This window comes from Schistocerca americana, chromosome 4 (genome assembly GCF_021461395.2).
Source record: "Schistocerca americana isolate TAMUIC-IGC-003095 chromosome 4, iqSchAmer2.1, whole genome shotgun sequence".
Taxonomy (NCBI): domain Eukaryota; kingdom Metazoa; phylum Arthropoda; class Insecta; order Orthoptera; family Acrididae; genus Schistocerca; species Schistocerca americana.
Genome location: NC_060122.1, coordinates 277,599,580 through 277,620,967, shown reverse-complemented (window position 1 = coordinate 277,620,967; position 21,388 = coordinate 277,599,580). Strand labels below are relative to the sequence as shown.

Here is a 21,388-nt window from a genome sequence, read left to right as displayed (position 1 = left end):
GATAATGTAGTGACCAACCTCTGTGAAATGTTATGGTTGTGAATTTTCACTTTCGCCTTGTGGCAACGTACCTCATCGTACCGAAGGTACTCGGTGAACGATATGCGAGACTCGAGGTTTTTGGAGACCGCTCTTGTCTGCGCCCATTGTCGTTCCTTTTCGAAGACCCTGCAAAGCGACATTGAGAGATTATTCAAAGAGCAGAAATGGTTTGATACAAATACAATGATAATAATTTAATTTAAGAACTACGATAAAAATACAGAAACGCCATAGCCCTTAATTAACGATTTTTACATAGAGCCACATTGGTCACATACGTCCGAAGTCGAAGCAAAAAATTTCAGGTAAAAACTCCTGTGCCCAATCTTCGCCAGTCTTGAAATTCCATTCGGCACTTTGAGGAGTCATTTTTCTGAAGGGAAGTCGGCACCTGACACACGAGTCGGCATGAACGGCATTACCCTGCCTCGCTCCACAAGGCTCCACAAACAGAATTTCAGTTTAATGATCGTCATCGATGCGCGTACTGGTCATCTGGGACACAACTGCGTTTTCTGGCGAAAACACGTCGGCAACCGAGATACGAGCCTCCAGAAAAATAAGAGGCCTGGGATACTAAAAAGCGGCTAAATCTAACTACCAAAGACACTACTGTTCCCTCGAATCATGAACATAGCTATGTTTGTGGAATTACGGCTTGCAATGCTGTCAGTTTAGTAATCCATAAGTCGTGTCAAATCATTTAATTTGTTACGTCACTCAATTATCATGTTTAAAGCAGTATTTGTATAGGTGAGAAGCAAACTGTACTTAAAGATACAACATGATTTTTGCGCTCAAATCATTATCTAGATTAGAGCAAAAATTTTGAAACTTGGAATGTGTGTATGAGCTGCTTTAAATACGTTACGGCTATGATAATATAATACAGCATCTAATACAGTAACTTGTAGTGTATATTTCATGTAATGTCCACAACACTCATATCGCCCTTTCTCATATATTATAATTCCAGTTGAACGGAATGAATTCTATCTATTGCTCCCATATGGATCGAAAGGACAATGTTAGATTCATTTGTGCACGCTACAAGTAAATGAAGCGGGAGGTAGCTCTGATATGTGGTACTATGGGAGTACCCTCTGCCATGCAGTTGACAGCGGCTGCAGAGAATGGATGTAGAGGAAGATCTAAATCAAGGGCCATAGAATGTAGTCAAATAAAATCTAGAGATGTTGAGGGAATTAGATTAGAAACTCTGACACTAGAAGTAGTAGATGAGTTTCGCTACTTGAGCAGCAAAATAAGTGATGATAGCAGATGTAGAGAGGACGTAAAACTAGAATTACAAGAACGAGAAAAGTTGAAAGCTGAAAAAGAGACATATGTTCACACCGAATGCAAATTTAAGTGTTTCGTAGTCTTTTTTGAAGGTGTTGGTCTGAAGTGCAGCCTTGTACGGAGCTGAAACGTGGACGACAAGCAGTTCAGGTAAGAGGGGAACAGAAACTTTTACAACGTGGTTAAACGTTATAAAGAAGACAACAACAACGATTCTACAATCCAAAGAGTACCAGCGGTAAAATTCTCCTATCGGAGCACAAAAAGGCGGATATGCTCCTATCTAAAAGGCTCGGGCTGAAAAGCCGGGGTCCAGCTGCCTCGCTCTACCTTCCTCAACACCTTTACAAATTTACCCAAGCATTTTGGCGGGCGAACGTATTAGCGCTTTTTTTTAGCATGTAAAGCACCTCTCACTCGCAAAAGCTCCCATAATTGTAAGCCGCTCACACACACACACACACACGCACACACACACACACACACACACACACATACTAGTCCATGACTATAAGTCGCTCATACACATCCACTCCCAAATGCCCATTCTCACTCACTAATTCACCCCAATTCATTGTCATTATTTCTTTGCGTCTCTCTGTCACTGTCTGCCGTCTCACATACACGTCTCCTTCGTTACGTCCTACTATTGTTGTCTCCTCCCACTGTAGCTCTGTCCCTCTTGCTCTCTTTTGTTGCTACTACTCATTCATTCCTACCCACTGCTGCTGTCTCTTCTCACTGTTATTATCTCTCTCTTCCTCCTTGTCATTGTCATAGACTGTTTCTCATTATCACTGGCTCACACCCGCTTCCACTGTCTCTGTCTCTTTATTCCTCTCCCACCGGCACTGCGTCCTTCACGCTTTTCCTAGCACTGTTCTGTCACTGTCAACTACAGTATGTTCCACTGCCACTGTATCCCTTCTTTTGCCTCTCAATGTCATTATCTCCTTCTCTCTTTCTATACCACAACCACCGTCTACTATCTTCCCCTATTTATCACGTTTCCGTCTCTATCCCATTGCCAGTGTCTCCTTCGCTCTCAGCATAGAAAGCGCGAATATGTCCGCTTGTAAAAATATTTGGGAAAATATTTAAAGATGCTGAGAAAGGTGGAATGATTTTCCAGTCAGAGTCTTTTAAACAGGAACATATTCGCCTTTTTTGTGCTCCGACAGGAGCATTTTTCTTCGGGGTTCCTTCTCTTGCCTACCACAGCAGGGCATGTCACTCATATGAAAAGAACTTTGTGAGTCAGTGAAATTTTGATAATTTACTTGCGTGAAACTGAAGTAACGCAAAACTAATTATACACGTCAGACCGAATTTTACGGGAGCAAAAATTTTGCTTGTGCTTCAGTTCTTCAACATGGGGTTCCCAGAACCCTTGTGATGGTAATGGAAACAATTTACTGCATATTTCTTCGTGCTACGTCACTTTACAAACGACGTTTCCGCCTCACACTGGATTTTACGTGCGGGTTCCCCCTTTTTTTTTTTTTTTTTACGTATAGAAGTAGGGTAAATTTGCACGTCTGCTTATCGGAAACGAATAAATATATCAAGAAAATTTTAAATGCTGTTCCACCCCGATGTCTTAAGAATATATCGTAAAAATTTGAGCCGCTGCTGTGCATAGTCATCTTGCAACATGAGGCTCCGTTTTGGTGTCCCCATAACCCTCTTAAGGCTCACCATAGACCACACAAATACAAACTGAGCTTACTGATTAGCTCCATTCGCCTAAGCACTAAGAAACGGATAGTACCCACTTTTGACCCTGCACTAAAGGAGAATGACATTGAGACTATCGTTGTATTGGGTATACAAGGACTATCCACAGCCCTGGACACTACGTTTCTACCAACAATACAATCCAACTTATGAGCGGCGGAAGAATCCTGTTTCTATGCGCGTCGTCTTGGACCATATTAGGTAGCGCATCTTGTTGCTTGCGTACCGGTAAATAACCGCATTGTTGGCTTCGACACCCCTGAGGAATTGTTAACGCAATGAAGGGGTATATCAACTCCCATATACACTGAAGTGACAAAAGTGATGGAATAGAGATATGCTCATATACAGATGGAGGTAGTATAGCGTACAGAATCTATAAAAGGGCAGTGCATTGTAATCAGGTGATTCATTTGAAAAGGTCTCCGACGTGATTGTGGTCGCACGACGGGAATTAATAGACTCTGAACGCGGAGTGGAACATTCCATTTCGTAAATCGTTAGGAAATTCAATATTGCGAGATACACAGTGTTAATAGTGTGCCGAGAATACCAAATTTCAGGTATTACCTCTCACCACCATCAACGCTATGGTCGACGGCCTTCACTTAACAATCGACAGTAGCATTTGCATAGAGTTGTCAGTGCTAACAGACAAGTAACACTCCAGAAATCAATGTGGGATGCACGACGAACGTAAACGTTAGGACAGTGAAGCGAAATTTGGCATTAATGGGCTATGGCAGCAGATATCCGACGAGAGTTTCTTTGCTAACAGCGTGACATCACCTGCAGCGAATCTTCTAGGCTGGTGACCATATCGGTTGGACCCTATGCGGCTGGAAAACCGTGGCATCGTCAGATGAGTCCCAATTTCAGTTAGTAAGAACGGATGGTAGGGTTCGAGTGTGGCGCAGACCCCACGAAGCCATGGACTCAGGCTGTCAACAAGGCACTGTGCAAGATGGTGTTGGCTTCGTAATGGTGTTGGCTGTGTTTAGATGTAAAGGACTGCTTCCTCCGGTCCAAATGAACCGATCGCTGACTGGAAATTGACATGTTCGGCTACTTATAGACCATTTTCAACCGTTCATGGACCTCATGTTCCCAAACAAAGGTGGAATTTTGGTAGATAACAATGCGTCATGTCATCGGGCTTCAATTATTCGCGACTAGTTTGAAGAACATTCTGGACCGTTCGAGCGTATGATTTGGCAACCCAGATCGCTCGACATGAATTCCATCGAACATTTATGTGACATAATCGAGAGATCAGTTAGTGCGCAAAATGTCTGCACCGGTAATTATGGACGGCTACAGAGGCAGCATAGGTCAATATTTCTGCAGGGGCTTTGAATGCCTGGTTGAGTCCATGCTTCGTCGAACTGCTGCACTAACCCTTGCAAAAGGAAGTCCGACACTTTATTAGGAGGTATTGCATGACTTTTGTCACCCTAGTATATGCCTGAGCTGTTATTAAAAAGCATGGGTGTTTAGTAACACAACGGAGGTGCATCAGCTCAGTCATTACAAATATTCCAGGAGCGTGAAGAAATGAACGTACAAATACAACATTTTGCGTTCATCTCCTTCTTCCCTTGATAAAAGTAAGTGTAAAAACAGGCCCATTAATAAAACAATCATCAGAAATGTGTGGGAGGTATAGTTTCAAACCTTTTTTCAGTTATTTATTTACTTTAGAGAATATTCCGGTGAAATCGATTCTGGTGGTTTAAAGATCTTCATAGACTTGTAGAGAACTTTTAGACAACTACTATGATACAGGACACATTGGGACGAAAATATTTCTTAAAACCAGTACATTTATCACAGTGTAATGACAATTGTTATCTGAGTTGTCACTTGTAGAAATTATACTTTGATATGATGTTTCTAATCGAGCGCCGCTTGTTTGAATATATCAGCTGCAGCGCCTAATGTTTTTATCGTGCACGTGCGTTAGAACACCATCGTCAATTTGTGATTTGTAACAGATGTTTCCCGTCACAAGTTGTCCATCTTTAGCACCATTTATTAGAAATAGTGCCCTGTGTACCTAACGGTTGTTTAATGCAAACGTATTTACAGTTTCGAAAATGTGAACTACGAGAGATATTTTTTGGATCTATATGCATGCGAAAAAACTACTATTGTATTTAAATATGTGGAACCTGGTACCCAGTAAGTTGGATATAACTACTGTGACGACCAGACTGGATGTAAGAAGGTGTCGTTAAGAGTTATTCACTAGGGCAAGAACTATCTTAAGGTGTTCCTCAATTCTAGCGTTATATAAATTTCAATACAATCAGTACATATAAATACTAGAGAATCTTATTGGCACCTGACGATTATCACGTATTATTTTACAGTTTTATATGCAATCATTTAAATTTTACCAGAGAGTAGTGCCTAAGACACGTCGTGCTTCGACAATATTAAATTGTACATGCATGTAAAAATGAAGGTACCTAGGTTTCTATACGTTGTAACATACTTAACAGATTTACACTGAAGAGCAAAGAAACTGGTATAGGAATGCCCATTCAAATACAGAAATATGTAAAAAGGCAGAATACAACGCTGCCGTCGGCAACGCCTACATAAGACAACAAGTGTCTGGCGCAGTTGTTAGATCGGTTACTGCTGCTACAATGGCAGGTTATCAAGATCTAAGTGAGTTGAACGTCGTGTTAGAGTCGGCGCACGAGCGACAGGACACGGCATCTCCGAGGTAGCGATGAAGTGGGGATTTTCACGAGTGCACCGTGAATGTCAAGAACCCGGTAAAACATCAAATCTCTGACATTCCTGCGGCCGGAAAAAGATCCTAACGGGACCAACGACGACTGAAGAGAACCGTTCATCGTGACAGAAGTGTAACCCTTCCGCTGAATGCTGCAGATTTCAACGTTGGGCCATCAATATGTGTCAGCTTGCAAACCACTCAAGAAACATCAACGATATGGGCTTTCGGAGCCAAAGGCCCAACCTTATACCCTTGATGACTGCACGACACAAAGCCTTACGCCTCTCCTCCGCCCGTCATCATCGACATTGGACTGTTGATGACTGAAAACATGTTGCCCGATCGGACGGATCTCGTTTCAAATTTCATCGAGCGGATGGACGTGTACGGGTATGGAGACAACCTCATCAATCCATGGAGCCTGAATATCAGCAGGGAACTTTTCAAGCTGGTGGAGGCTCTGTAATGGTTGTAATGTCCCCACAGCAAATACCTTCTACCACGCACCAATTAATCATTTTCAATCAAACCATCCACATTCATTCACTTTGGAAAAGTTATCTGATCTGATTTTTTCGTAATATATGCGGCGATAGCTCGTCGAAGCCAAAGTATTTTCTAGTGCATTTATTCTTTGAAATAACAGAGATGCATATATGCATTCTCCATGGTTGTTAGAGTGGTAATTAGGACAGCTTCTGGAGTATCTGTTGAGGGATTGACGTGTTTCTGAGAGATACATATTCTGCTTTTCTTCTCGCTAAAGCGAGCCAATTAACGTGTGCCGCTAGCGGTTTGTTTTGAAGAGAAAGAGATTGTAAAAGGAAAATAATTAAGGCGTGGAATCACCGGAGATCTGGACTTGTAACGGAGATGGATTTCCTCCATAAATAAGGTTTGTGACTTTTTTGTTCTGGAGTGAATGAACGAATGAGTTTTTTCTGAATCGTTTGTTGATCACGTTGGCCCTGTAATTAGGGGGGAAGTTTCAGCTGTGTCGAAGAGAGCCTGCAATCACTGAGTCTGTGTTAAGTCGTCCAAAAAGGCTTCGTACACACCTGGAATTCGCAATCTTTCGTAAAAGGAACAAATTGTCCAAATGATTGATTCTCCCGACTGACTGCAGTGTTTAACAGTAATAATAAATGTAAAGATCTCTTACAGCAAGCCAGCCGCTGATTACCAAGACGAAGGACTCCACCAAAGATTCTGTTTGGCGGTTCTTTTTATCACTATATCATGTAATGAAATCTTATATTAAAAACTATACATAGATGAGGGAGAGAAAGAGAGAGAGCGAATGAAAATAGAGATAATACTAATAATCCTCCATTAGTCTAATTTTTCGCCTGTCTTATCACGGATCAGCCGAGAACTGGGAGGGCCTTACTTTACTGTATAGACCTATGTGTGAAGGTGAAGGGATCTTAAAGACAACAGATACATGTCTATACGGACAAGACATTACACAGAGATAGCGGCTAGCTGCATTGATCATCTATTCTTAGATTAAAGAGACGACAACTTATTATAAGAACATTAAAATGTTAACTGTTCAAGCTGGTGGAGGCTCTGTAATGGTGTGGGCCGTGTGCAAAAAAAAGTGTGTGAAAATCCTATGGGACTTAATTGCTAAGGTCATCAGTCCCTAATCTTACACACTACTTAACCTAAATTATCCTAGGAACAAACACACACACCCATGCCCGAGGGAGGACTCGAATCTCCGCCGGGATCAGCCGCACAGTCCATGACTGCAGCGTCCTAGACCGCTAGCCTAGCGGCCGTGTGCAGTTGGAGTGATATGGAACCCCTGATACGTCTAGCTACGAGTCTGACAGGTGACGCTTACGTAAGCATCCTGTCTGATCACTTCCATCCATTCACGTCCATTATGCATTCCGACGGACTTGGGTAATTCCAGCAGTACAATGTGACATCCCACACGTCCAAAATTGCTACAGAGTGGGTCTAGGGAGACTCTTCAGAGTTTCAACACTTCTGCTGGCCACCAAACTCCCCAAACATGAACATTACCGAGCATATGTATGATGCCTTGCAACGTGCTGTTCAGAAGAGATCTCCACCCCCCTCGTAGTCTAACTGATTTATGGACAGCCCTGATGGATTCGTGGTGTCAGTTCCCTCGAGCACTACTTCAGACTTAAGTCGAGTCCATGGCACGTCGTGTTAGGGTACTTCGGCGTGCTCGCAAGGGCCATACACGATATTAGGCAGATGTACTAGTTTCTTTGGCTCTTCAGTGTATAAGTGACGGGAAGAGCGCCAGGTGTTGTGATAACTGTGAAGGAGACGGAGATGTTGCGTACTCATGAGAGGCGGTGTTATCACCATCTGACGGTTTGAATGGGGCAATACGGCGTGTCTCGGTTTCGACGACAGGTCGAATCAAGCAACAGCCAGATTTGTGGGACTACCGGATGTGACGTTGGCCTGGTGCTGAACTGGATTTGAACGTTATCGCAACGTACTCGTGATCAAGATTCTAGTCAATGATACCTGACCATCATATGGGAGGAGAGCCGAATTGTGAACCATGCACAACGTCTGCGCCTGCCATCCAAGAACAAGTAACAGATTTCCCGCCACACTGTGTCTCATTCTGCACCATTCGTCGGAGCAGCTGGAGTACAGAGTTACCGTCCCACGTATTTGCTGCCGTAAACACCACAACACAAACGGTTGCCATTGGATTGGTGCCATGACCGGGAAGCAAAGACTGCTGATAAATGGCGTCGCACTGGGTTCCGCGATGGATCGCAGTTCTGCACTATCCCAGCTGACCGTTGGCGAGTATGATGGCAATCTTGGGAAAGGTTCCAGTCTTACGTTGTTCTGGAGAGGCAGGGAAACACAGCGTAGTTACTTCTGGTGTCATGGTGACTTCAGATCACGGTTGATAGTGGTTGGAGAAACAACGGTAAGTCACTGGATATTCTTTGTCCTCATTTGTTACCTCTCATGCGAGAGAATGGTGGTGCCATTTTTCAAGACGACGATGTTCGTCCTCACTTCGTACGTATCTCAGTGAACTGTCTACAATTCTACATGATGTTGAGCTACTCGTATGACCGGCAAGATGCCCAGATCTGTCTCTGACATAACATGTGTGGGATCGTCTCGGACGTGAACTCCGTTCCAGGATCGACATCCGGGATAACAAGGACGAGTTACAACAGTTGTTGCTGAGCTTGCCTCAGAAGCAGCACAAGCGACATATTTTTGGCAACCACTCCACCTCGATTTTTCTCACACAAGCGGGGTATCATTTGGCGCCCACCCCCTTTTCCCTCCCTCATTCAGACGCTGGTTGTCGTTCCTTGCCATCTTGGTAAAACTTTTAAAAATATATCTAAATGTAGTGATCTTGAAAATGGGTTGTTTTCACTACTACCGTACATCCTGTGTGTAAATTTTGCGCTAGGGTCGCTTCTGGCTTTCCTCTCAGCTTGGCGACCGAAACTGCTGCTTTTGATGCTGTTACGAAATGGATTCGCAATTTCATAATACGTAGTGGCGTCAGCTGCACAAGTCACATGAAAATCTGTGCCAGACCACGACTCGAACCCGGATATCTTGTTTATCGCGAGTGGTCGCCGTAACAACTGCGGCTAGCTGTGAACGCCTCCTGGACCGACCAAAACTTCCTTATGTCATGTTCTCTATATCCCTTAGGCTCGAAGTCCTTGTTTCCCACACAGGGAGAGACAATTTTTATTATGGTCATTTTAGCCCTTAGAGGAATACATACCACTGATTTATACAATGCCTGTGTTTGTAGAATGTATTACATTATTATGTCCTTTAGATGTGCATGAACGTCTGAAGAAAGAGACACTCTCTTGACGGTTCACAGCTGTTGTAAATATTACGAAATGAATTCGCCATTAGCCAAGAAGTATTGATGTCAGCTGTACATTTTATTAATGACACATGAAAAGTGCTCGAACTTTGTGATTCCCTCACAGGGAGAGAAAACTTTTACTATTGTCATTTTAGTCCGTTGAGGCCTTGTATACAAATTATTTACACAAAGCCTATATTCATACAGTGCCTGTATGTTACATTACTATGTCCTCCAGACATACATGTATGTCTGAGGAACATTATAATGTAGTGTACAGACACCGTATAAATCCATAAATTGTGGAAATCATTGTTTGTATCATTTCAGTCTTAAGCCAGCTCCGCTCAGGAGAGGATCTATATCTACATCAATACTCCGGAAGCCTCCTGACGGTGTGTGGTGAAGGGTACTTCTGGTAGCACAAACGGATCCGCCTTCCCTGATCCACTTGCGAATGGCGAGTGGGAAGAATGATTGCCGGTAAGCCTCTGTATTATCTTTAATTTTTCATTGCGGTCATTTCGCGAGATGTATGTGGAACGAAATAATATGTTGTCCGACTCTTGCCAAAAAGCACTGTCTTGAAATTTCAGAAGTAATCCTCTCCGTGATGCCCAACGCCTCTCTTCTAGAGTCTGCCACTGCAGTTTGTTGAACATTTCTGTAACGCTCTCGCACCCATTAAACTATCACGTGACGAAACGCGCCTCTGTTCTTTAGATATTCTGTTTCTTCTATCACTTTTACCTGGTAAGGTTCGCATATAGATGAGCAATTCTCAGGAATAGGTCGAACAAGTGCCTTGGAAGCCACGGCTTTATAACACCCATCCCAACCGGACGACTGCACGCATCATGACGGAAAGGGGCGCAACGTCATATTGATAAGTGGGCCCTTCCTGCCAAGTTCTTTGAAATTTTGACTCCATTTTGAATCCCCTGAAACAACATTACATGTCCCCTCGAGTAGCGAATTTTCATTTCCTCCTTTCCCTCTGGTGCTTCACTTTTTTGACAGGAGGTGTGGTTGTCAACAGTGTCATGCTGTCGAATGAGAGCGTGTGTGAGAGAAACGAAAACTCACTGTTCGAGGTCGTTGATCAGCAGCTGGTGCTCCACTCTGTGGCGGTAGAGATGCTCCCGGAATTCTCGCTGCAAGTGTGGGGGGACCCTCACGTCCACAGGGTGGCCGGCGAGGTGCACCTGCGACCAGAAGTCGATGTCCGCCCGCTGCCGCCACTCTGCCAGCACAGGCAGCTGCTCCTCCGTGGGCACCAGACGATACACTTCGTGTCTGTACGAACAACACAGCCTTTAGAACAACGTGCAAACGCTAAGCACAATGAAAAATTATGGACATGTTCCTGAACACAGCTTTGGAGCAACTACAGAACACAAAACAAACACAGCACACAAAATACACTACTGCCCATTAAAATTGCTACACCAAGAAGAAATGCAGATGATAAACGGGTATTCATTGGACAAATATACAGGGTGATTCAAAAAGAATACCACAACTTTAAAAATGTGTATTTAATGAAAGAAACATAATATAACCTTCTGTTATACATCATTACAAAGAGTATTTAAAAAGGTTTTTTTTTCACTCAAAAACAAGTTCAGAGATGTTCAATATGGCCCCCTCCAGACACTCGAGCAATATCAACCCGATACTCCAACTCGTTCCACACTCTCTGTAGCATATCAGGCGTAACAGTTTGGATAGCTGCTGTTATTTCTCGTTTCAAATCATCAATGGTGGCTGGGAGAGGTGGCCGAAACACCATATCCTTAACATACCCCCATAATAAAAAATCGCAGGGGGTAAAATCAGGGCTTCTTGGAGGCCAGTGATGCGTGCTACATTTTCATCACTCGTTCTCGGCCGTCCAGAACTTTTCCCTTTGCACAAACACCCATCCTCTGTAAACTGTTTATACCAACGTTTAAGACACCACCTATCAGGAGGTTTAACACCATACCTCGTTCGAAATGCACGCTGAACAACTGTCGTCGATTCACTTCTGCCGTACTCAATAACACAAAAAGCTTTCTGTTGAGCGGTCGCCACCTTAGCATCAACTGGCGCTGACACCTAGTCAACAGCGCCTCAAGCGAACAAATGTGCAACTAAATGAAACTTTATAGCTCCCTTAATTCGCCGACAGATAGTGCTTAGCTCTGCCTTTTGTCGTTGCAGAGTTTTAAATTCCTAAAGTTGTGGTATTCTTTTTGAATCACCCTGTATTATACTAGAACTGACATGTGATTACATTTTCACGCAATTTGGGTGCATAGATCCTCAGAAATAAGTTCCCAGAACAACCACCTCTGGCCGTAATAACGGCCTTGGGTGCATAGATCCTCAGAAATAAGTTCCCAGAACCACCACCTCTGGCCGTAATAACGGCCTTGATACGCCTGGGCATTGAGTCAAACAGAGCTTGGGTGTCATGTACAGGTACAGCTGCCCATGCAGCTTCAACACGAGACCACAGTTCATCAAGAGTAGTGACTGGCGTATTGTGACGAGCCAGTTGCTCGGCCACCATTGACCAGACGTTGGTGAGAGATCTGGAGAATGTGCTGGCCAGGGCAGCAGTCGAACATTTTCTGTATCCAGAAAGACCCGTACAGGACCTGCAACATGCGGTCGTGCACTATCCTGCTGAAATGTAGGGTTTCGCAGGGATCGCGGGTCGTAACACATCTGAAACGTAACGTCCACTGTTCAAAGTGCCGTCAATGCGAACAAGAGGTGACCGAGACGTGTAACCAATGGCACCCCATATCATCATGTCGGGTGATATCCCAGTATGGCGATCATGATGCTGTAAACAGAACCTGGATTCATCCGAAAAAATGACGTTTTGCCATTCGTGCACCCAGGTTCGACGCTGAGTACACCATCGCAGGCGCTCCTGTCTGTGATGCAGCGTCGAGGGTAACAGCAGCCATTGTCTCCGAGCTGATAGTCCATGCTGCTGCAAACGTCGTCGAACTGTTCGTGCAGATGGTTGTTGTCTTGCTAACGTCCCCATCTGTTGACTCAGGGGTCGAGACGTGGCTGCACGATCAGTTACAAAAAAAATGGTTCAAATGGCTCTGAGGTCATCAGTCTCCTAGAACTTAGAACTACTTAAATATAACTAACCTAAGGACATCACACACATCCATGCCCGAGGCAGGATTCGAACCTGCGACCGTAGCGGTCGCGCAGTTCCAGCCTGTAGCGCCTAGAATCGCTCGGCCACCCCCGCCGGCGATCAGTTACAGCCATGCGGATAAGATGCCTGTCATCTCGACTGTTAGTGATACTAGTCCTTTGGGATCCAGCACGGCGTTCCGTATTATAATTCTGAACCTACCTATTCCATATTCTGCTAACAGTCATTGGATCTCAACCAACGCGAGCAGCAACGTCGCGATAGGATAAAACGCAATCGCGATAGGCTACAATCCGACCTTTATCAAAGTCCGAAACGTAATGGTACGCATTTCTCCTCCTTATACGAGACACCACAACAACGTTTCACCAGGCAACGCCAGTCAACTGCTGTTTGTGTATGTGAAATCGGTTCGAAACTTTCTTCATGTCAGCACGTTGTAGGTGTCGCCACCGGCGCCAACCTTGTGTGAATGTTCTGAAAAGCTAATCATTTGCATATCACAGTATCTTCTTCCTGTCGGTTAAATTTCGCGTCTCTAGCACGTCATCTTCGTAATGTAGCAATTTTAATTGCCAGTAGTGTACTAGTAGCCCCGAGGAGACAACATGCTACTACGACATGATACCGTCTCTAGCCCTGAAAATGGCATTAATTCATTGAGAAAGAGCCTTCACAAGCTATTTTCAGGTGTGCCACATCTAAATAAAGCCGCAAATTCACTACTAGAACCAGCAGAGCTACTAAATTCCTATGATATTAATTGCTACATTCCACCAGCTGGTCCAAATGGTCCCATATTAAGATCAGACGGTTTAGCGGGCACTTAGAGGTGTGATAGGTTGCCTGAGTCTCACTCGAACTAGGAACGAATCCGTGAAACTCTGCGAACACTCATGTTGTAGTCTTGGAAGACGGGAGAGTCCACAGAATACTCTTCACTAAGATGTAGAAGAAGGTGCAACATTTGGTCACCGAGAATGCTGGATGCGTAGGCCAAAAATCATGACACGAAAAACACCCCAAAAGCTAACAGGACCACCTCCAGTCTGAACTACACCATTTACACATACATACTACAGGTATGTGGCTTGCGTCTTACGAAAAGTAAAGGTGCGACTCTTCAGACTAGACTACAAACCACCAGCCAGCTACCGTCCAGTTTATGTGTTGTCTGTTTCCGCCAGAAGAGATTGGTGTGGTTTAAATGGCTCCAAGCACTATGGGACTTAACGTCTGAGGTCATCAGTCCGCTAGACTTAGAACTACTTAAACCTAACTGACTTAAGGACATCACACACATCCATTCTTGAGGCAGGATTCGAACCGGCGACCGTAGCCGCAGCGTGGTTTTGGACTGAAGCGCCTAGAACCGCTCGAGGATTGGAATGGATTTTGTAACTATAAAAGGAAGGAGATCTGTGACAACTGCATTCTGACAGAGTCACACTTTGGGTTGTGGACCTCATACATGCAACTCCATTCATTAACCGTTTTCCTTCAGCCACCACCTAAGCAGACAGTCGCCGGACTTCGATGAGTCTCGATGCCCCTTTACACAACGGCTCTACCACCACCAAACTACAATTTTTCCGTGATATTACTATGGCCCTACTGACTACCATTTTCCGTCCATATGAATGTCTTTCTCAGCCTCTCAACAGAAACCATAAATTAGTGACACATTAAATCAAACAACTCCACAGTACATAAACACATATGTTTGGAATCATACTGTACAGATGCAGCGACACCGGAAAACTTAACACATCCTGCAGCAGGGTAGTGTTTACTTCTTTGGGCATCGATTACTTTGGTGTGCTTTACTGACCTCACGTTGAACACTAATTATGGTTTGACCCTCTTGTCCTATCGGCCATTTTAATGACTTCTGGACGCCAAATAGCTGAGCATAAACCAATAACAACTAAATTTGTATGGTTGGGAACAGATTACACGAAGGGAAAGTGACCAATGCAGCACAATATGTAGTTAAATTGACGAATACGCCATTACTTTGTATTTTCAATAGAACAAGGAGATTGAACATGGACCCAGTACATCTCAGAGTGCCTTTAAAGGATGAAAGTTAAATCTACATTAATTATTCCATCTAGAACTCTGAATGCTTACTTTGCAAATGATACTCAGGGGGCTTAGTGAGGTGTCGCCCCCGAGAGAAAAGTAGTAGTGGTGGTGGTAGTAACAGTAGTAACAAGAGCAGCAGCGTTCAGTGGACGCCACTCTACTGAGGTCTAGAGGCGTCTCGTAAAGATGATACTCTCGCCGTTCAATCCGTCGATGCTGCGCGTCCGCTGACAAACGATCCGACAGATGATCCAACATGTCAACTGTGAGTGACGTAATAGGGTACAGCCACTTTTAATATTTCAGATTCTGGGAGCCCAGTTTTCGTCCTTTTTGTGCCAGTGGGCGGTTGTGATGTTATTCTGTCAATCATAAAACTTGTTACCTGCCGTTCAGTCTCCTTAGTTCGATTTTATCGCCAACTCTCTTCTACCTTCACAGTTCGTTATACTTCATTTAGGAAAACCGTCCTTAATGTATTCTATCAGTTATCATGCGTTAAAGGTATTCTCATATAATTTTAAATGAATTGGATTCAATGTCATTTCAGGCAACGCCACACTGCAACACAGCCATGAGCGTTATGTGGAGCCCAATGCGTCAGATACCCTGATATTTGCTCTCACTACAAGCAGTTGTAAGGGACAAAGTCTGTAGAAAATGTTGTGATTGTTCTTGTCTTGAAAAAGTAGTGGGTTTAGGCAAATATTGAGGAAGGAAAGTTCTTATGTTACGGTTTTATGGCTGTCTTGTCTAAGGGTTTGTAGGGTGGGATTCTAAAAGCACGCCTCTCTTAACAAGGCAAGCACCACAGCAAAAAGTAAAAGTAAGTCAGACACAGTAGACAAACTGAAACATGAAATGTAAACATGACTGTCTAACACATAACCAAGGAAACTGAAACGTTACACAGAAATATTCCAATGCCATAAAGCAATAGCACATGAAAGAGGAAACCTGTAACAGTGGCACACACAAGCATTTAACAGTAAAGTATTCTGTGGAGTGGAAAACGTCGTAAGAAAGCAGTGAGTGCAAGAAACCTGCAAATCAGGTAACACACCACAGAAACAGTAACTAACGCAAAGTGGAGTCTCAGAGGAATTCGGCGAAGCAGAGAGATCCTAGTTAACAAGTAATGACTGAAAACCCAATACGCGAGTGATATAGCGTATTAAATTTTTCGAATAAAATATGTGTAACACATGAGATCAATAATTAGTGAACTTCCACAGTCCACATTTCTAGAGAATTTCATAGCACACAATTGTCACCTTAAAGATAAAGCGAACACTCACCTCTACCAGTTCTCATACAAAAGAAAATTACTATGTTTAAAATGCACTTACATAGGGATAAAAACCTATCAATGGCGAAACTGTGTATCGCAGTTCTATTTCTAAACTGATACGTAATTACCATATGATTAACAATAATAACAATAATAATAATAATTATGCTCAAACTATATTTTGGTCTATAAGATTTTTCAACACATGTAAATTACCAAGCATCACACAAAAATGGTTTCTCATACAAGAACTGGTAAATTACGTCGATTTTTCTCAAACAACTAAGAACATGTTCGGTAGCCCTCCTCCAACGAAACACAAGGCCATGTGTGCCCTGTCGATACCACTCCTCCTCGTCATGAAGCCATTTCTTCACTGCACGCATTATCCCCTCGTCATACTCAAAATGTCTTCCACGAATTCCATCCTTTAATTGCCCAAACTTGTGGAACTCTAAGGGAGTTCGGTGAGGGCTACATAGGGTGGATGGCGGGAGACTGTCCAACCTTGTTTAATGATGTCTTCCGAAGTCCTCAAAGTTGTGTGACGCCGAGCGTTATCATCTGGCTTGTTACGACGCTGAAGTCGCTGTAAGCGCTTCTTGAGTTTGGTCAACGTGTTCACATATGCTCCGGAAACTTCCAATAACGCATACCGGCACCTAAAGTTTTGCATTCATACCTTTATTGTTGGCTGAGAGAAAAAATATGTTATATTACTTTCTGGGCAACCCTTGTAATCTACTGATACCCACAGATGGAGTGCAGCGCCTCATTGGGGATAGCTGTCGGGACGTATCTGGAGATGGATAGGCCATAGACCGCTGGTGGAGTGGCCTCCGTATTCCCCAGACTTGAAACCGATAGTTTACTATCTGTGGGGACCTGTGAAGTCAAGTGTGTATGTAATGATCACAAAGCTTGCACATCTCAGGGGGCAGATTGCTGATGTTCGCATTTTGGTGCTTGTGCTAGATATGGACTGGGCGAGGCGGGCAACAACAACCTTACAACACGCTGAACAACACATGTAACACATCCTTGGGTCGCTGTATGTTATCAGCAGCGTTTTCCTTGTTCTATAAAATTGTAACTCGAGAATGAATAAAGCTATTTTAAAAAAGACACCATTGTTTTTCTCGTGTGGTTCTCTGTTTGGAGGGTATGTGACTTGACCCCTTTATCTGCAAATTACGAGCTTGACCCATGAACGCGATTTTCAATATGGCCTTCATGTTGCTGACGTAGCTTCTCAAGTTACTGGATTTCAGGTCCATCTCTCATACAAACAGCTATTTTCTGTATACACCTAAACGTTTTTCAGCGCCTTTGAGCTGTCGTCAGTGGGTACTCTATTCAGTTCCGTAATATGTAAGCATGTTTTGAGTAATAATTATTCTAAAGAATGAAGATCATAGTACAGAGCATGGAATACTGAAACTACTAAGCAACGAAAGAAGTGAACTGCCGCAACGACAAGGCTGCAACTGATTCATTTGGTATTTTCATATAAAAATGTTGCATCGATAGCAAGTGGTCTGCAATCAAACGACAGGGACCAGAGTCATCATTTCCTAGGAACCTGTTATCAGGACGTAGACGGCAATTACTAGCGTTATCGAACACACCATGTATAGCTGTTCTGAAACAGTTGTTAGTTTTTAGGATTTATTCTCACAACGACTTGGCCGATAGCAACATTTGATCTTGGTAAGGTATAACGTCTCACAAAGATCATTACTATTGATAGAAAGCAGTTTTGTAAGACTTTTCTTGGAATTACAACAAACGGCCCAAAGGCTAGATCACCTTTCACGTATCTAAGATGATTTGCCAGCATTGATTACAATAGTATAACACGTGTTGCATTCTACCTGTACTCAATTAAATTAATGTTACTCCACTCTAGCACAAGTACGATAATCGCTGCAACTTGATAGTTCTCCAGAATTGTTTGAGACACAGTGAACTTGAAGCCCGCTAGTCTGGCCAGGTAATTTGCTCGTGCTGCTGTTCAGACTCACGCAACGTATACGACAGTTCCATGTGGTGAACGTCACCAAACTGTTGGAGTACCAATGCGGCTGCAGCTGAGAGGTATCCTGGTCATGCCAAACACTCACCATCTGTCTTTAAAAACGTTGTCAAAATATTTGATCGAAGTTCGAATGATATAATACGCCTACGAATAAGTACAGCAGCAGGTGAAAGAAATACTCCTTACATTTCAGCAGCGGTTACACACAGCCCACATCTCGTTACGTGGCAACTTAATGTGCAAGCGAGATCAGCCAAATAAGTGTGTGCGAATGCTACATTCTAATGCATATCATTTTCTCCACATTTCGCTACATGCACTACTTCAGGGTAATGACCTTCAGAATTGGTTGAAGTTCTCCGATTCAACGTTGCAACGTTTCTATGTAGGATTTTTGTTACGTATGAAGCATTATTTACAAACTACAATCATATTAATCCTGACATTATACACTACAGGTCAATTGTGGATCCTCGGTGGCTGTGAGAAATGGATAAACAACGAACTTAGTGCGTCAACGTGTGATGTAATTTTCCAAGAATCTCATCTTTGGTTCCTCGTTTCATTGATGGGACTCTAAACAACGACAGATACCTTCACGTCCTAGCGGACATGCTGCGCCAGTTATTGGAAGTTATCCCACGGTGAGTAAGGAAATCCTTGTGGAGCATCGTTAATGGCTCAATCATTCTGCACAGATAATTACAAACTTCCTCAACAGAAAATTTTGACATCATTTGGAGCGTAGTTCGGGAAACACAAATGACCTACACTTCTTAACACCATTGAACTTTTATCTGTGGAAATAATTATAAGATCTACAAGGACATATCGACGACTCTGGATGATATTAAATACGGTGATACACTGTTCTGATCTGTGAGTATGACTGTCCGTAATCCCATTTAGCAGGTATCGATGACTGAGTTCAGCATTTTGAGCACTTTATGTGACAGTCATAATAAGAAACACCATAGCTTTATTATGTATTTGCATAATTGTATAATACGTTTAGTATTGTATAATATGTTTTGTATTGTAGCATAAATTTTTGTGGGATTGTGTTTGGTGAATTGCGGGAAGAAACCTGTGTTTCATATTGTGATAACGATCACCCTCTTATAATCAAAGCAAGAATCTCATCGTTGCAAAGTTCTTTGGAACCACTGATTTACTCTTTTTCATAACATGACAAGAAGGAGAAGTGGAAGGGTGCAGTGTTAGAATGTTAGAAAAAAAGTGACAACAAGTATACCAGTTATATTAAGCATTTTACACAGAAAGATTTAGAAAGAAGTTTCTGGAGGAATATGTGGTTTCTTGTTTGTAAAATCTCTTAAACTCTTTCACACAGCACTCTTATCTTTGAAGAGCATGCACAGTCTCTTCTACTCGAGTATTACAGGAAACTCGATGCGATGGCTCATAGCAGTATCTCAATTAACAGAGGTCACATGATTTCGACAGGTATTGCCTGGTTATAGATTGTTGCCGCCGTTAACTAACAGACGACACTGAATTTAGAGTGTCTATAACCACTAAACCAGAAATAACTGACGGACTTGATAGTCACTGAAGTGTTGTGCGTAATTGGCTAATAGATGTACTGACACGTTAGACGTAATATGCACTGTGTGTCATCTGGTAGCTAAATTTGCTAGCTCCCGGGAAGCATTCAAAGACGGTCAACGTATTTCGATTTGAATCGATTCAGGAACTCCCATAAGCAACTTCGCCAAGGATCATAGCAAGGATGTGAGCTTTAGATGGACTGCGACGTCAGGTGGCGTAACATTAGCGAGACTCACCCCCTGTAGGAGACGGCGGCCAGCGCAGGCACCAGTAATGCCAGTAGCGGCAGCAGACACAGTGCAGAGGCGCGCATCCTGCCGTCTGGTGACTCCTCTGCTCGCCCCCCATCTATACCCGGCCTTATCTCGTTGCTAGCCTCTAATTATCCACTTCACTTAATGCCATATTTAGAAGCACTCGACCGCAGATCGATCGTTCATCATCATTTTTATGCACTGATGAGCCATTAAGAGCGTTACCCAGCGTGAGAACGAATGCTACATGTTAGCGTGGCGGGCACGTGACGCTATAAGCGAAGTACAGTAGACCCTCGTTATTTCGAAATCGGATAAAGCGGTACTAGCTGTCCAATCCCTGCCGAATTACATCGAAAAATCTACCTCATAAACCGAAGTTCGGATAATTCGTACTACAAACTAAAATTTGGTACCCACATTACTTGGTCCATGTCTTATTCTTCGTCTAAACTGAATAAGTATGTACGAGGGTGAGTCAAATGAAAACCTTAAATATCTTTTTAATTATTAGTTATTGTGCAGGAGTGGTACAAAGCTGTATCGTTTATCAACATAATCTCCCCCACGCTCAATGCAAGCCCTCCAGTGCTTACAGAGTGCATGAATTCCTTTACAAAAAAGTTCTTTTGGTAGTCCGCGCAACCACTCATGCGCCGCGTGGCGTACCTCTTCATCAAAACGGAACTTCTTTCCTCCCACTGTGTCTTTGAGTGGTCCAAACGCATGGAAATCACTCGAGGCAAGGTCTGATGAGTATGGTGGATGAGGAAGACCTCAAAATGCAGGTCTGTGATTGTTGCAACTGTTGTACCGGCAGTGTGGGGCCTTGCATTGTCATGTATGTCACTTTGATTCGATTGCAGGCCGCAGATGAAGTTTTAAATCTATGTATGATGCACTGGTGACAGTGGTCCCTCTAGGCATGTAATGCTCCACAACGACGCCTTTTCGTCCCAAAAGAGAGTCATCATAACCTTCCCTTCTGATGGTTCTGTTCGAAACTTCTTTGGTTTTGGTGATGAGGAATGGCGCCATTCCTTGCTCACTCTCTTTATTTCCGGTTGGTGGAAGTGAACCCAGGTTTCGTCCCCAGTAACGATTCTTGTAAGGAAGCCATCACCTTCTCGTTCAAAGCGCCGAAGAAGTTCTTCACAGGTATCAACACTTCGTTCTCTCATTTCAGGAGTCAGCTGCCGTGGCACCCATCTTGCAGACATTTTGTGAATCTGGAGCACATCATGCACAATGTGGTGTGCTGATCCAAGACTAGTCTGT

At 43.3% G+C, this 21,388-nt stretch overlaps 1 protein-coding gene across 1 annotated transcript; it reads right to left on the bottom strand.

The window, feature by feature from the left end:
- Nucleotides 1–10,776: 10,776 nt before the first annotated feature.
- Nucleotides 10,777–20,188, bottom strand: LOC124613066 (carboxypeptidase A1-like). Its single transcript, XM_047141650.1, has 2 exons — nt 20,093–20,188; nt 10,777–10,991 (listed from the first exon to the last, which is right to left on the bottom strand). The coding sequence occupies exons 1-2, from the start codon at nt 20,167–20,169 to the stop codon at nt 10,778–10,780; spliced, it is 291 nt and encodes a 96-aa protein (XP_046997606.1). The 5' UTR covers nt 20,170–20,188; the 3' UTR covers nt 10,777.
- Nucleotides 20,189–21,388: the final 1,200 nt, after the last annotated feature.

Coding starts and splice junctions, on each gene's coding strand:
- LOC124613066 (XM_047141650.1), bottom strand. CDS start 20,169: ATGCGCGCCTCTGCACTGTGTCTGCTGCCGCTACTGGCATTACTGGTG. Junction 10,992..20,092: donor GCCGCCGTCTCCTACAGGGG/GTGAGTCTCGCT, acceptor TTGTTCGTACAG/ACACGAAGTGTATCGTCTGG.